Here is a 13,458-nt window from a genome sequence, read left to right as displayed (position 1 = left end):
GACAAGAACATCAATCTAAATTGTCTCCAAAACGGCATTTAAAACCAAGCAAAGGTCATATTATGCGTAGAATTTAGGAGGAAATTGGGATGAAGGTTGGTAACTCAATATTTGTTTAAAACAAATGACTTATAGGACCTTACCATGTATTTTTCAAAGACATTTGATCAAAATAATGTCTCTTCTACTCCTAATTGCAAATTAGATCCCTGGGTTAGCTTATAGCTCCTAAAATGATATATTACCAACAATAGCCTTTTACTTTCAAGGAAGTTAGAATCTTCCTAATGTGGTGGACTTTAAACCTAACCCTACAAAAGAGCAAAAATATTTCACAAAAATAATTTTTGTTCAAGGATCCATTTTCTGGACCCCAAATCATCATAAAAGTAATACTCGTTTACAATGTTACAAATTTGCGAAAATGGTGCGTTATCCAGATAAAAAGACCACAGCCACTTGTTGAATGCAATGGTCTTTTTTCATTTATTTTTTTGCGGACTTCTATACCGCCAGTGGTATTGGAATCCCGGCAGTTCAAGGTAATCATGGATTTTAGGGAACCTGAAGAGTGCGGACGCCTATTGATTTACGTGAGCTAGCGGCATTAGGGCACCCTAGGAGTTAGGAGTAAGACATGAAGCAAGGATGAGATGAAACCACGCATAGATCCACACAGATTCAGGGATCCACCAGAATTTTAATATGCGCTAGAGGTGATAAATTTGGAAGCATACCCACCAAGCAAATTTAGATTGCACGAGGGCAAAAGGCGCTTCAATAAGAGGTGAACGTGCTGTTTTAGTGCTAGTCATTGGCGTGATTGGAGTAATTGGCGCTAAAATGTCCTTATCTGTAGAAGAAGAATCAAAATCTTGAAAACATGTGCATGGAAGAGCTGAAGAGACAATTCAGAACAATTTTTTAACTTTTGGCTTCCTATTTACAAAAAATTAGAGTCAAGATGAATTTACCAGGAATAGGATGCATCTTCGGCTTTCAATTCATGCATATCATATATATCCATTATGAATGAAGCTCAATCTCTTAAAGACATTAATTACTAAAATTTTGACCACCCTGACAAACGAGGAAGATCATTAAAGGCACCTATAGCAACGCATATAAGCTGTCAAAGGTAGTCAGGCAAGAGCCAAAAGTAGTGCTCTCCTCCTACATTGCTGTACATGCGAGCGCCCTCACTTTTCAGGTCCCCTAAAACCCATGATTACCCAGTTCAAGACGAAAAATGTATCTATTTTACTTAACATTTACTTTCATTTATTGAGAAATTCTATGAGCAAGACCACCAAGGCCAAAATTGAAGGGTAATGATCAAAAGTGCAAATGATGTGCTGATAGATTATTGGTCTCATTCTATGAAATGAAGGCACTAGCTGACAAACGACTCCCGTCTATTTGAAACCCCAATTTGACTGTCATCTCAAAATTCCTGGGTTCACTCGTCTAGTTCTATCTCTTTGCTGAGACGCCACTAGGAGTTAGAAACCATACGCTACATAACCATTAAGTGCCTAAAGTATACAATCACTTTGGTCACAAATGATCCATTTTGTTGGGACCTGATGCAACAAAGTGTTTCTAGTTCCAATCTTTAAAGTCAATGCAGCACTGTCAGCTATGATAGAATTTCATTTTAAACGATTTCAAACGAATCTCATGAAGCCTATTCAATAAAAGGCCATGATCAGCTTCATCAAAAACCTTGGCAAAATCAAGACAGACAACATCAACTGCTTCATGACTCCCTAGTTTCTCAATAATATGTTCTGTATGTTCAATCAGTTAGGTACTTAATGATCTTCTCAAACACCTTTGCAATATTCGAAGTTAATGGGGAGCGATTTATCTCCCCCTTTGAAAATTGGACCAACGTGAGCTAGCTTCAGAGATGATGGAAACTTGGCCTGAACTTGATCTATGGCTTCAAGATCGTTCAATAGATCAAAAGGATTCGAATTGCTCGTAAGCCTTTTTGCTAATTTACAGCTTCTGTTGAACTAATTCTTCCTATATATTTTAGAATTTTCATCCGTATCCCACCTTTCAGAACACATTCAGGTATTGCTAAATTGGAGCGAACTTCCTCAAAAACTAAAACCATGTTGTCTAAGACTAGGTCCATGGACGATTCTTTTTCAGCAATGAAATAAGGTAAACTTTCTACAATCAACAGCCAATGTTCATCTTTGAACCTGAACTTAGCCAGACAGACATTTTTGGTCTGACTAACAGAGCTGCAAAAGGGGATGGTGTTCTTCTGGGCAGCCCTGGACCTCTTCCACTATGCCTGATAAGTTCATCTTCACTCTAAATTTTTGTAAACAGGAAGGGAAAAGTTAAAAATATGCTCTGAATTGTCCCTTCAACTCTTTTCATGCACATCTAAATATTTTCAACATTTCGTGTCATCTTCTACAAATAAGGATACTTTAGCGCCAGTTACTCTGAAGACTCGCACTAAAACATCAAGCTCACCCCTTTTTGGAGCGCATTTGCCCTCCTGCGATCTAGATCATGCTTGGTGGGTATGTCTCCAACTTCGTCACCTGTAGGGCATATTAAAATTCTGGTGAATCCCTTAACTGCAAGCTCTATGCGGGGCTTCATCTCATCCTTGCTTCACGCAGCTAATGGGTGCTAATGCCGCTAGCCCACCTATACAAATGAGCGCCCTCACTCTTCAGGTCCCTAAAATGCATGATTACCGGTGTATGTTGGGACTCCCGGGTCGGAGCGCAGATTTATTCTCCATTGGCTCAGGATCTGGGCGAGCTCGGAGATTTCACTCAAGTCTGGACGGATGTTGAAGACACCACCAACTTTTCCCACTCTACAACTTTTCCGACATTTTCCGGATTCTTCACCCTCTGAAGGATGGATGTGAGGTCGGAGACGAGATCATCATAGTCTGTGGTGGGCTGAAAGTAAACGCCAATGATGGTGAAGCCTCGGGCGTCCACAGCTATGTGATGAGGAGAGGACGATAGAGGGGTGGGCTCAAGGCGTTTGGTAATATAGAGCTCCAACCCTCTGCAGGGCCGACCACTCCCAGCGGGCTTCCTGGTATGGACCACGAAGCCCTGTTTGCCAGGAAAGCAACTCTCGTGTTTCTCCTCGGTGACCCACGTGTCGGATAAGAAGGTGAAGGCGTGTCCTGGGATCTTGTTGAGACCCCGTCCCTCACCACCCACTCGCGGCATGTTCGCCCGTCCATGACAGTTCAGGAAGCAGGCCGACACTGGTTGATTCCCTCCTCTCCTCCACTTGTTGTTCCGCTGTTGCCGCCGATGCTGGTTCCTCGCGAGTTGTTCAATCCGACCCAAAAAAGGGAAATCATTATGGCCATTGAGGGGGGAAAGGAAGGGAGGGGTGATTGGGAAGAGGGAGAGGGTTGGAGGGCTAGAAGCTAAAGGCGTCAGCTGACAACCTGACGTGGTAGATGTTGCAAAGACCCTGTTGGGAGCATTGATAATGAAACATTAATATGTTGCCAAAGAGTCCTTTCTTTTCTTTTTGACGATTGTCCAAAAACAAAAAACGTTTTTGGGGATTGTAGATATAACCCAAAGACATGGCGCTATTCTTTAAAGAAACAAATGCCACGACATGATAGCAAACTGGTTCATGATTTAGCATTTTAAAAGTACATGACACCTTCATCATTCTGTTCCAAAATAACACTCACTTTTCCGCCAATCTTATGTTAAAATGAAGCAGTTGTAAATGAACAATTTACAATTCAAAGCTGCTTTTACTAGCGGCCAAATTCCCGAAAGCATGTTTTACACATGCTTCATCAGCACGTATTGAATTTCAATTGATTAAAAATATGAGAATTATTTTCGACATTCTTTTGAGAAAAAAAGAGTAAGAGATTTGACACATGTTGATTTTTTCTTCTATATATAAACGCCTTAAAATGGTCATGATAGAAATATTCAAAAACAGACTTCCCTTCAGCGATAAAAGATTTTTTTTGGCTTAGAATTGCCTGCTTGCTTTGATAGTATTTTACTGTGGAAGTCACATTTACGCCCCAAATAATAAATTAGGTACTGTAGGGAGATGTTAAATCGAGCTACTGCGTTAGCTCCAATCCCTTTTTTTATGTGAAATACAAAACCAGTATGATGTTAACCAATCTACTCACTGCACCTTGAGTGGCTTTCGGCCCTCATTCTGTTACAGTACAGAAAATGGCATATAATATAAAATAAAATTTCAAAACTGAAATGCATTGTTCTTTTCTTTCAATCCATGGTTGTTCTTGAGAAAGATCATCAGACACCTTCCTAACACACATAGTGCATAGCCAATCTCGTTTTGCCTCCCAAAGCCAGCATTTGTTATTATTTACATTTTGAAGGGGGGCGAGAGGAACATCCCCTATAGATTTTATATTATTCGATTTTATGGCATTGAAGTAAAGTGTAATGAAAGGTCGTTCTGGTGATAAGATATGTATTATCTGACCAGCATGTCACAATAGACGTTTATATGGGCCAAGTTTTTGCAATCTTGAAATGAGAATAATCAATGAAGAACTATTTTTTTTTTATATTTATAAGAGGATACTGGATTCTATAGATGTTATTTTCTCCTCTCACCTTATGGTCTACTCCAATTTAGCCTTGAAAGGTCTACATGGCCGCAGGCACCCTATTGTTTGCCTTGTCTATCTAATATTCAGATGCAGATTTTACAACTTTTTAATCTACTTCTACTTTTCAACCTCCAGGATGTGGAGGCATTATTGTAATGTGCGTCTGAATTAACAATTCGGACTCAAATGCCATGGGCTTCTTTAATTTTCCGATTGGCTGTACTTAAATCACAGTGTTATTTTCGCACTTATTTCTAATGGTGGGAGTCATGTCTGAGCAAATGACATATGATACTGATTACTAGCCTGATGTCTCAATGCCAATGCCAGATATTTTCGTGGTTGATCCAATTGATCGCTCGATCCTTTGGTCACTTTGCCTTCTTCATTCACCAATCAGAGCTGATAATTTCAAATGTTAGATGCTGTAGCAAATTTGATGAAAGGTTAAGGCTTGAAGCGAATGAGCCACGAAAATGGCAGCTCATACTTCAAAATTGACCAAACCCTGAAACCTCTGTACTTCACCCAAAAAGGACATTGTTCAAAATCGTCATGGCGAGCTGAATTAGTGCACATCTGACAATCATGTGGAGAACACTCTTATTGAGTGCGAGTTTTCTGTCAGCCCATGGGTTAACCAAGCATAAACTTTTCGATTTGATGCATGTTGTTATAGACACTTGGTCACCGGAAAGGATAATGTTCGGGATACAAAGGTAAATTGATTTCAAAAATCAATCAATCAATCAATAATGAATTGATTCAAAATTCCAATATATATTTCCTAACAGCCTTGAAATGTGCAATTTCCATTGCTTGAGGTCAAACAATTGCACCTTGTTTACCTTCAATGCCTCGGCAAAAGAGTGCAAGATCAACAAGTTCAATGGAAGCCTCATGGAGACTATCCCCAGCCCGGAATCCGAATTAGTTCACTTGATTAAGAGCGATGGTAAGTTCGCAACGAAATTGTGACTGTTGTGGCTGCAAGGAAAGAGCTAAACAAACGTTAGCGCCAAAAAAAGAAACAGAGCGTTAATAAAGTATGGTCATGACTAGGGCCGACCAAAACTTGCATCCTGAATATTGTACAAATTTTGCAAAAAAAACTTAAACATCCGAATTTTTTTCTGTAAATATATTGCATCTGCTAATTTTGCAAGTTTCAGAGCAATATTTAACATTTTTATGCAATTGATTGTGCATTTTAAGCCGTTTCAGCAAAAAAAAAACAATAGATTTCAAATATCTTTAACGAAAAGTAGGTTTGTTTGGGTAACGTATTGGTAGAGCATACGCTTTCCAATTTGCGAATCCTGGTTCGATCCCAGGGTAGCCAAGTTCAAGCTTCTNAGAAACAGAGCGTTAATAAAGTATGGTCATGACTAGGGCCGACCAAAACTTGCATCTGTAACTCAAGCACTTTTCTGACTGTCAAATATTGCACTTAATGAGGCTTGCTGGGGTACCGTATTGGTAGAGCATACGCTTTCCAATGTGCGAATCCTGGTTCGATCCCAGGGTAGCCAAGTTCAAGCTTCTTTGCGGTATTTAATTGCAGCATAAGTTGTTGCCTTAACAGCTTAAATGGGCGAACCTGCGGTCATTCCCGAGGGTGAGGTAATAATTACTGTTGGCTGTGATGACGAAGCGGGAATATCACTCCATTGGGACACTCATCATTCAGATGGCAGGCCGAGCGAGAGAGCTGCCATTTGACTTCGTAACAAACAAACAAACAAAACCAATGGTCTTTCATTTAGCATTGCATTTATCCAAATCGTGGCAACGTTTATTCAACAAACTATTTGCAAACAAAAGTGCAAAATATGAAAATCGCTATTTTGTAAATGTTAAACTAGCTCAAGTTTTGAACTTGATCATCCAAACGAAATGGCCAAGGGACAAAATGTATCATACCTAATGCAATAACATTTGCAAAAGTAGTTAACAAGTCTTCAAAAAGAAGAAAAGAGTAACTAGTTCAGTGTGGCTGAAATTTAGATCCTTGGGACGTGGCTTTTTTGAAATCTTGGGATGATGGCGGAAGTAAAATTGCAGCCGACAATTTGAGATTTAGCGACACAATGAAATCAATATAAAAGTGCAGTAATGACAATTTACTTAATTCAGCCTCTTTTCCACACACCTTGCCCTTTATCCTTAGTAAGTTTTTTCCAAGGAATTTAGTCCAATTTCTTAACCCATATACATGCTCCTCATCATCAAGCTTGGGCCTGTCTCTCAAAAAGTGACTCATTTAGAATTGAAAATTTGTCATCATTTCAAACATATTTGGCATGCAAATACATTCAGTGTGATCAAGGAATGGTTAAGCTATTAGATACTTTCAGTTGTTTAAGCATTAGTGGCCATTGATGCAATAAACAGTTTTTGGGGTTTATGTAGTGATTCTGACATGGGGGTCCCCAAGGTGAGCTACCCTGGAGTTAGAAAGGAGAGCAGACACCCTGCATTTTTGGCTTCTTTCTTCCTTTCTAAACGCACTGCCTTACTTTCATCTTTGAATTCAACCCGTCACTTTCTGTCATTCAGGGCTAAACTCTTTGATTGCGAGACAATAGCACCATCAGAAAAGTGCCATTGTGGCTAGATTATCACGATTTCTTTTCAACTTGAGCCCATCATTCCAATTTTTGAGGGTCTCCAGATTCCACAGATTCCATTTTTTCTCGAATTTTTATGATCTCTCTGAAGATTTCATAAAGATGAATACTAGAAGAAATGGGCTCATAGTTTGACACAAAAGTCCAGACCTTCTTTCTGATATTGCACACTACAATTTTTTAAACCCTTAAGCTGAGAGTAGAAAAAGAGTGCTGCTTAGTACGACAGCAAGAGAGGGTTTGTATATTATAAGATAAATCACATGTACGTAAATGCCACAAGTTTCCACATAATGCAGTCACCCTTTGCGACCACCACCGAGTTACCACCCCTGCCTACGACACTTTGACTTGCCTAAAAGTCACAAATAATTAAGTCATGTAAATAAAAGAAACTTTCATAAAAATGGAGTATATTCCCTGATTTTGGACCGTTTTGTGGAGGGTTAACACTCAACAAAGCCATCTCACACCGTGGTCCATTTGATTTTTCGCATCGCAAAAAAATCATTTTTGGCGCAAACATGTAACTTCTTACTATACCAGTATCATAGAGGAAGGAATCCCTTATGAGTGCTATGCTAGCTAACCAGGCGGACTCGTTTTCATGGCAAATGGGTGATAGCTGAACGGCTGATAGGACATTGTTTCTAATTGTAGAGGTATTGCTTTCAATCGGCTGGAGGTGCACTGTTCTGATTGCCGATTCAGCTGCAATAAAAAGGCAAAATAAACTCGATTTTTACTCTGCTATGCTAAAATCCTAGAGGAAGCAAGGCCCAGAGAGTGCGATGGGGGTTAGCCAAGCGGACTCGTTTTCAGATTTGATGGGTGAGAGCTGAACGGCTGTAAAGGTATGGCAAGTCATTTTTCAATTGACTGGATTTGCACTCTTCACTGGTTACCGATTCAGCTTCAGTAAAAGCACTACAAAGTCGATTTTTACCCTTTTTTGTTGTTTCTCTATGCTAACATCTAGAGACTAAAGGAAGAAAATGGCAGCGTCAACAAAAATGAGCTCGTCTGTGACAAGACCGTTTTCTCGGTGCTTCGCATTTCATTGGTTCTCTTCAAGGTTCCAATATTTGCAAACCTTTCCATGTCGTGTTTAAGAAAAATCCTCTATTAGATTTCAACTATCCCCTTCCAAGTCTTATTATTTTGAAACGAAAACAAACATGCATCCAATGAGAAAAGTTTGTGTCCAACATGTATGCAATGAATATCCGATATCAACTGACCTTGGACCTCATTAACGTCAAAGGAATGCGCATGATGATGCAAAACACATGGGTAATCAAGACTTCAAAATTGGAAGAACGTGCTAAGGTCATCTCGTTAATTTTGATGGCAACCAATGAGATTCTTGGCACCGAGCTTGTTGGCATTGCCATTTTCTTACTTTAGTCTCTACCAACATCTATCAGGTTTCCACGAGCTTCAAAAAGCCGGTAAATTGAAATTGACAACTTGACAACTTTAATTTAACGCATTTTGTCTAGTGGGATCAAATGAATTTTCCAAGTCAAGGTTGTCAGAAAAATCAGAAAGTAACAGCACCAGCCGGTTCCAATCTAACTTCAAAGGCTAGGTTTACCGGGTCATGAAAAAGTCTCGAGACCAATTTTAAATTGAGAATCATGGAGGTGAAGGAGCACATGTTTGATTTTTTTATTGCAAGAAAATACATATATGGGCACAACTTATTTGTGAATTTCACCTCCGTTGGCAGCAATCACGGCCTCCACGAGGGGCCCGAAGGACCGGCATACCTGCCGAACGTACGCCTTCTGCATGGCCCTCCACTCCTTCTCGACGGAGACCTTCAGGTGTTCCACGGACTTGTCCTTGGTCTTCAAGATTGTCAAGTAGTCGGCGCCATTGAGCCGGTACCCCGATCAGAACCAAATCATTTTGTCCCCTGTGGACGCCAAGATACCAAGTATCATCACCGAGGCCGCATGCTTGGTCTTGGAGACACAACAGACAGTGCTGGTCTTGTCCCCAAAGCAGACGAATCGGTCGTTCTGCTTCTTGAAGACCGGATCGACGGTGAATGTCTTCTCATTGGAGAAGAAAATGCCGCGGTCGCCGTTGTGCTTGAAGTCATTTAAAATCTTCTGGCACTGCTCAAGCTGGAGTTCTTGATGACGTTCAGTCAAAAGAGGTCTCTTTGTCAATCACAGAGATTGCCCGCCGGCCTTTTTCCCAACTTTGGACACTGTTGAGGGGTCCACGGACTTCTTCTTGGCCAAAACAGACATCTTCATGGATGGGTTGGCCTAGAACGCCGTCTTGACCACCTGTGGGCGGAGTTTCACCGGCCTGCCTGACCGAGGCTTGTCAGAGAGGTCCGTGTTGTTCGCCAAACACTTTCTGACCCGGTAGACAGTGCACTTGCTCACGTTAAGCTCCTTCACGATGCTCCCAGTTGAGTTGCCGGCACGGCCAACCCTAGTTTGACCTGGTGCCACATTGAAGCAAGGCAGGAAGATGACGTCACCGTCAAATTTTGGGGAGTTACTTGCTCTTTTGAGGCTCCATACTTCTTTGTTAAGGGATTTCATTCGAGTTCCAGGTCATCCGTTCTTCACCAGAATGGTTCATTTAGCATTGCATTATTATAAACTGTCACAATGTTGCTCATAAACATGCTTAAAAATCACTTTGTAGCTGAAGAAAGCTATATCTGGACTTATCTTTCGTTCTCTAGAATTTTCTATTTTACATTAGACTTTTTGAAACCTTAGAAACGTTTTTTGTCCGATATTGCGCTTTGTATCTTGCGTTTTTAGCGCCTCTACTGATTTGAAAAGTGTCCCAGTGACCTCCCAAAGTTTTTGCCAACCTAATTAGACAACTGCTACTTACACGAGTTAATACTAAAGAAAATCAGAAATCCAATCATTCTACTACTACTATTATTCCCACCATTGAAAATGTTTATTGGCAACCCAACAGACAACCTCCTGTCATTATTTATTTGATGGTAGACGTTATTCTCCACCACTTAGTTGGCGGTGCTACTTTTTAAACCTTAACAATAACAGAAACCTGACTTCGGCCAGGGGTCTTAGATGAGGAACTAACCATAGTTGGTTTCAATTTAGTTCGTTATGATAGGATACGTTCTGATTATCCCATAATCCCACATGTGGGTGCATGCCTATATGTTAGGAATGATTTGCAAATTAGTCGTGTACAAATGTCGAATGGAGAAGCAGAGGTCTTAATTGGTCACATCCGAGGGCTTGATCTGTCTATTATAACAATGTATAGACCCCTTTCTTGTTCAGAAAGCTCTTTTATGTCAGCTCTCCAATTCACTAGAAATGAGTTGGATCGAATCCAGTAATTGTGGGTAGTCTCCAAAAAAAGTTGGACATATAAGATTAAGGCCTCCATTGAATATGTCCAGTTAAAAACTGAGGGTAAGGTGGTTGAGGAGGTAAGGTCGAATCCGAAGGCTTTTTTCTCTTAGGCGAACTCTAAGAGAAAAATGAAACACTCTGTTGGGCCTTTTGAGGTTGATGGGGAAGCCATTAGCAATGCAGAGACTATGGCTAACATGCTTAGAGATCAGTTCTCCAGTGTATTTTCAACCCCACTGAGTTCAGAAGCAACAGCTCATTACCCTGAAGATAAGTCTGTTGAGATTGACATGGTCAGTCAATTTGAGCGTTTAGAAGATCTTGTAGTCACAGATCAAGATGATTTAGAGGTCATCGGAGACTTGAGGCTTCCAAGTTCTCTTGGTCCTGATGACGTGACATCTCAGTTTCTGATGAGATGCTCACTGGTTCTTGCTCCTGTTTCCTCGTACTTGATGCGTTGCATCTTGAATCAGGGCAAGTTTCCATCTTCACTAAAGTTAGCTCATGTTGTTCCAATTTTTAAAGGTGGAGATAACTCGCTCCCCAGTAATTATAGGCCAATTTCTCTCACTTCGAATATTGCAAAGGTGTTTTAAGAAGATCATGAAGTGCAAACTTGTTGAAATTCTTGAAGTCAATGAAGTCCTTCCTCTTAGCCAGCATGGGTTCCGAGCACATTTTAGCACGGTTACCCAACTGATTGATCATTTAGAACAGGTCATTTAGGGACTAGAAAGGCATGAGCCAGTTGATGTTGTCTATCTTGATTTTGTCAAGGCCTTTGATAAAGTATATCATTGCCTTTTGTTAAATAGACTTCCTTGTTGCTAATCTTAGGGCCCCTCCTGTTTATAATATTCGTTGCCCCGCTTCAAAAGCTTAGTATTACTGCCAGCCTCTCTTCTTATGCTGACGATACAAAGTTAGTTTCTGGTAGGAATGGCCAAGATTCCAGTAGCCTTGCAAAGGACTTAAATCGAATCTACTCTTGGGTAACTGAGAGTAATATGGCCCTGAACGGAATGAAATTCCGCTCAATGACATTTGGGTCAACTCCTTTAAATACTCCACTCGTAGATAATGGAGGTAAAGATATTGAGCAGGTCTCATCTATGAAAGATCTAGGTGTAGTCCTCCAAAATAATGGAAAGTTCGATGAGCATATCCAGTTGAAGGTGGGTAAAGCTTTTCAAATGTGTGGTTGGATATATCGCACGTTTAAGTCCAGAGATAGTATCACAATGCTAACTCTGTACAAGTCGATTGTCCAGCCACACCTTCAATATGCTTCACCCATTTGGGCTCCATTGAGTTCAGCAAGTTTGCAAAAGGTCGAGCAAGTCCAAAGATGTTTCACTAGGAATATCACAGGATTGAGAGAGCTCTCATATTGGGAGAGGCTAAAAAAATTGGGACTGTACAGTGTTCAGAGAAGGTACGTAAGCTATCTGATACTGTACGTCTTCAAAAGCATCCATGAGCTTTGTCCCAACCCAGGGTTTAGGGTCAATTCTAGTGACCGTAGAGGCTTAATGTGCGTTTTGAGAGCACCTTCAAGCCCTCGAGAATCCAGGCTAGTTAAAACAATGAAGTCCACATCTCTTCTTTTCGGGCTCCTTCATTGTTTAATTTGTTTCCCTCTGATATTCGTAGGGAATACGTAGGCCTTGTTGATCCGGTAGCATCTTTCAAGTCAGACTTGGACAAATTTTTAGATAGCATTCCAGATCAACCCTACATTCAAGGACTAGCTCGGTCTGCCAACTCAAATTCGTATAAAGATTGAAAGGTAAAAAATAGACGAATTACAACCTTTCATTTTAATAGTACTGGTGATCGCATTCCCCGTAGCGGTTAGAAAAGCCCGTGAAGTATTAAACCAAAAACAAAAAAAAAACGTAGAGAGCCTGGATGCATCTCTAGCCTAACCTGAGATAAGTTAATTGAACACGATAATGAAAAAACTTTGGAGTCTCTATCTAAAGTTTATGACAATTTACCACAAATTTAAAAATGATCACTCCCAACTGAATGGTGGAGAATAGCGATTGTCTTATCTGATCCCCTCAGTAATGTTGTCTACAGTTTTTCCTCCAAAGAAAGATTCCAGCTGTTTGTTTTCTCTTCACTTTTAAAGGGTAGTGGAAACTAAATTAGGAGAATGAGAAAGTCAGCAAATGTCATTCCTTTGGTGCCAAAAATCAGATTGGATATCTTGCAAAATGCTAAAATATTGATGGATTTGCCTTTGAAACGGTTTTTTTAAATATGAAGTTTGATTGCCACTATATTTTTCGCATTTAACATTTAATTTGCCTGATTAAGATGGCATGAATCTTCCATTTTGGGAATTGATTCTGTAAGTGGTGGACAAATTCATTCACTGATGTTTCCAAATTAGAATGGAACATATTAGGTCTTAGTGAAATGAAATGAACCGACGACTCTATTCCACCCATTTACAGCCACAGAAAGAATCGGTTTATTTGGTCAAAATCCAAACCGTTCCTTTGAATATGATCCATATGGTAGCCAAGACGCACCGATCAGCTACATTCCCTTTGAACCCCAAGGCCACAATTCTGAACCTCATATGTTCAATTATAATGGTGGAATTATGAAATGTGGAGGGACACCAAACTGGAATACCCAACTCCGAACTTGTTACTTTGCTTATCCTGGTTCATGGAAATGGGTCGAGGTAGCAAAGATGAACAAGAAATGTGGTAGNCTTTGGAGTCTCTATCTAAAGTTTATGACAATTTACCACAAATTTAAAAATGATCACTCCCAACTGAATGGTGGAGAATAGCGATTGTCTTATCTG

At 40.2% G+C, this 13,458-nt stretch overlaps 1 protein-coding gene across 1 annotated transcript in view; it reads left to right on the top strand.

Moving 5' to 3' along the window:
* Positions 1-5,164: 5,164 nt before the first annotated feature.
* The window catches only part of LOC131891673 (uncharacterized), a 12,000-nt gene continuing 3,706 nt past the window's right edge, over positions 5,165-13,458 (top strand). The window contains exons 1-2 of the mRNA XM_059241302.1: positions 5,165-5,346; positions 5,422-5,582. Of these exons, the coding sequence (XP_059097285.1) occupies positions 5,216-5,346; positions 5,422-5,582 (292 nt within the window). The 5' untranslated portion in view covers positions 5,165-5,215. The remainder of the gene's footprint in view (positions 5,347-5,421; positions 5,583-13,458) is intronic.

This window comes from Tigriopus californicus, chromosome 12 (genome assembly GCF_007210705.1).
Source record: "Tigriopus californicus strain San Diego chromosome 12, Tcal_SD_v2.1, whole genome shotgun sequence".
NCBI classification, from domain to species: Eukaryota; Metazoa; Arthropoda; class Copepoda; order Harpacticoida; family Harpacticidae; genus Tigriopus; species Tigriopus californicus.
This window is presented reverse-complemented; position numbering and strand designations above follow the sequence as displayed.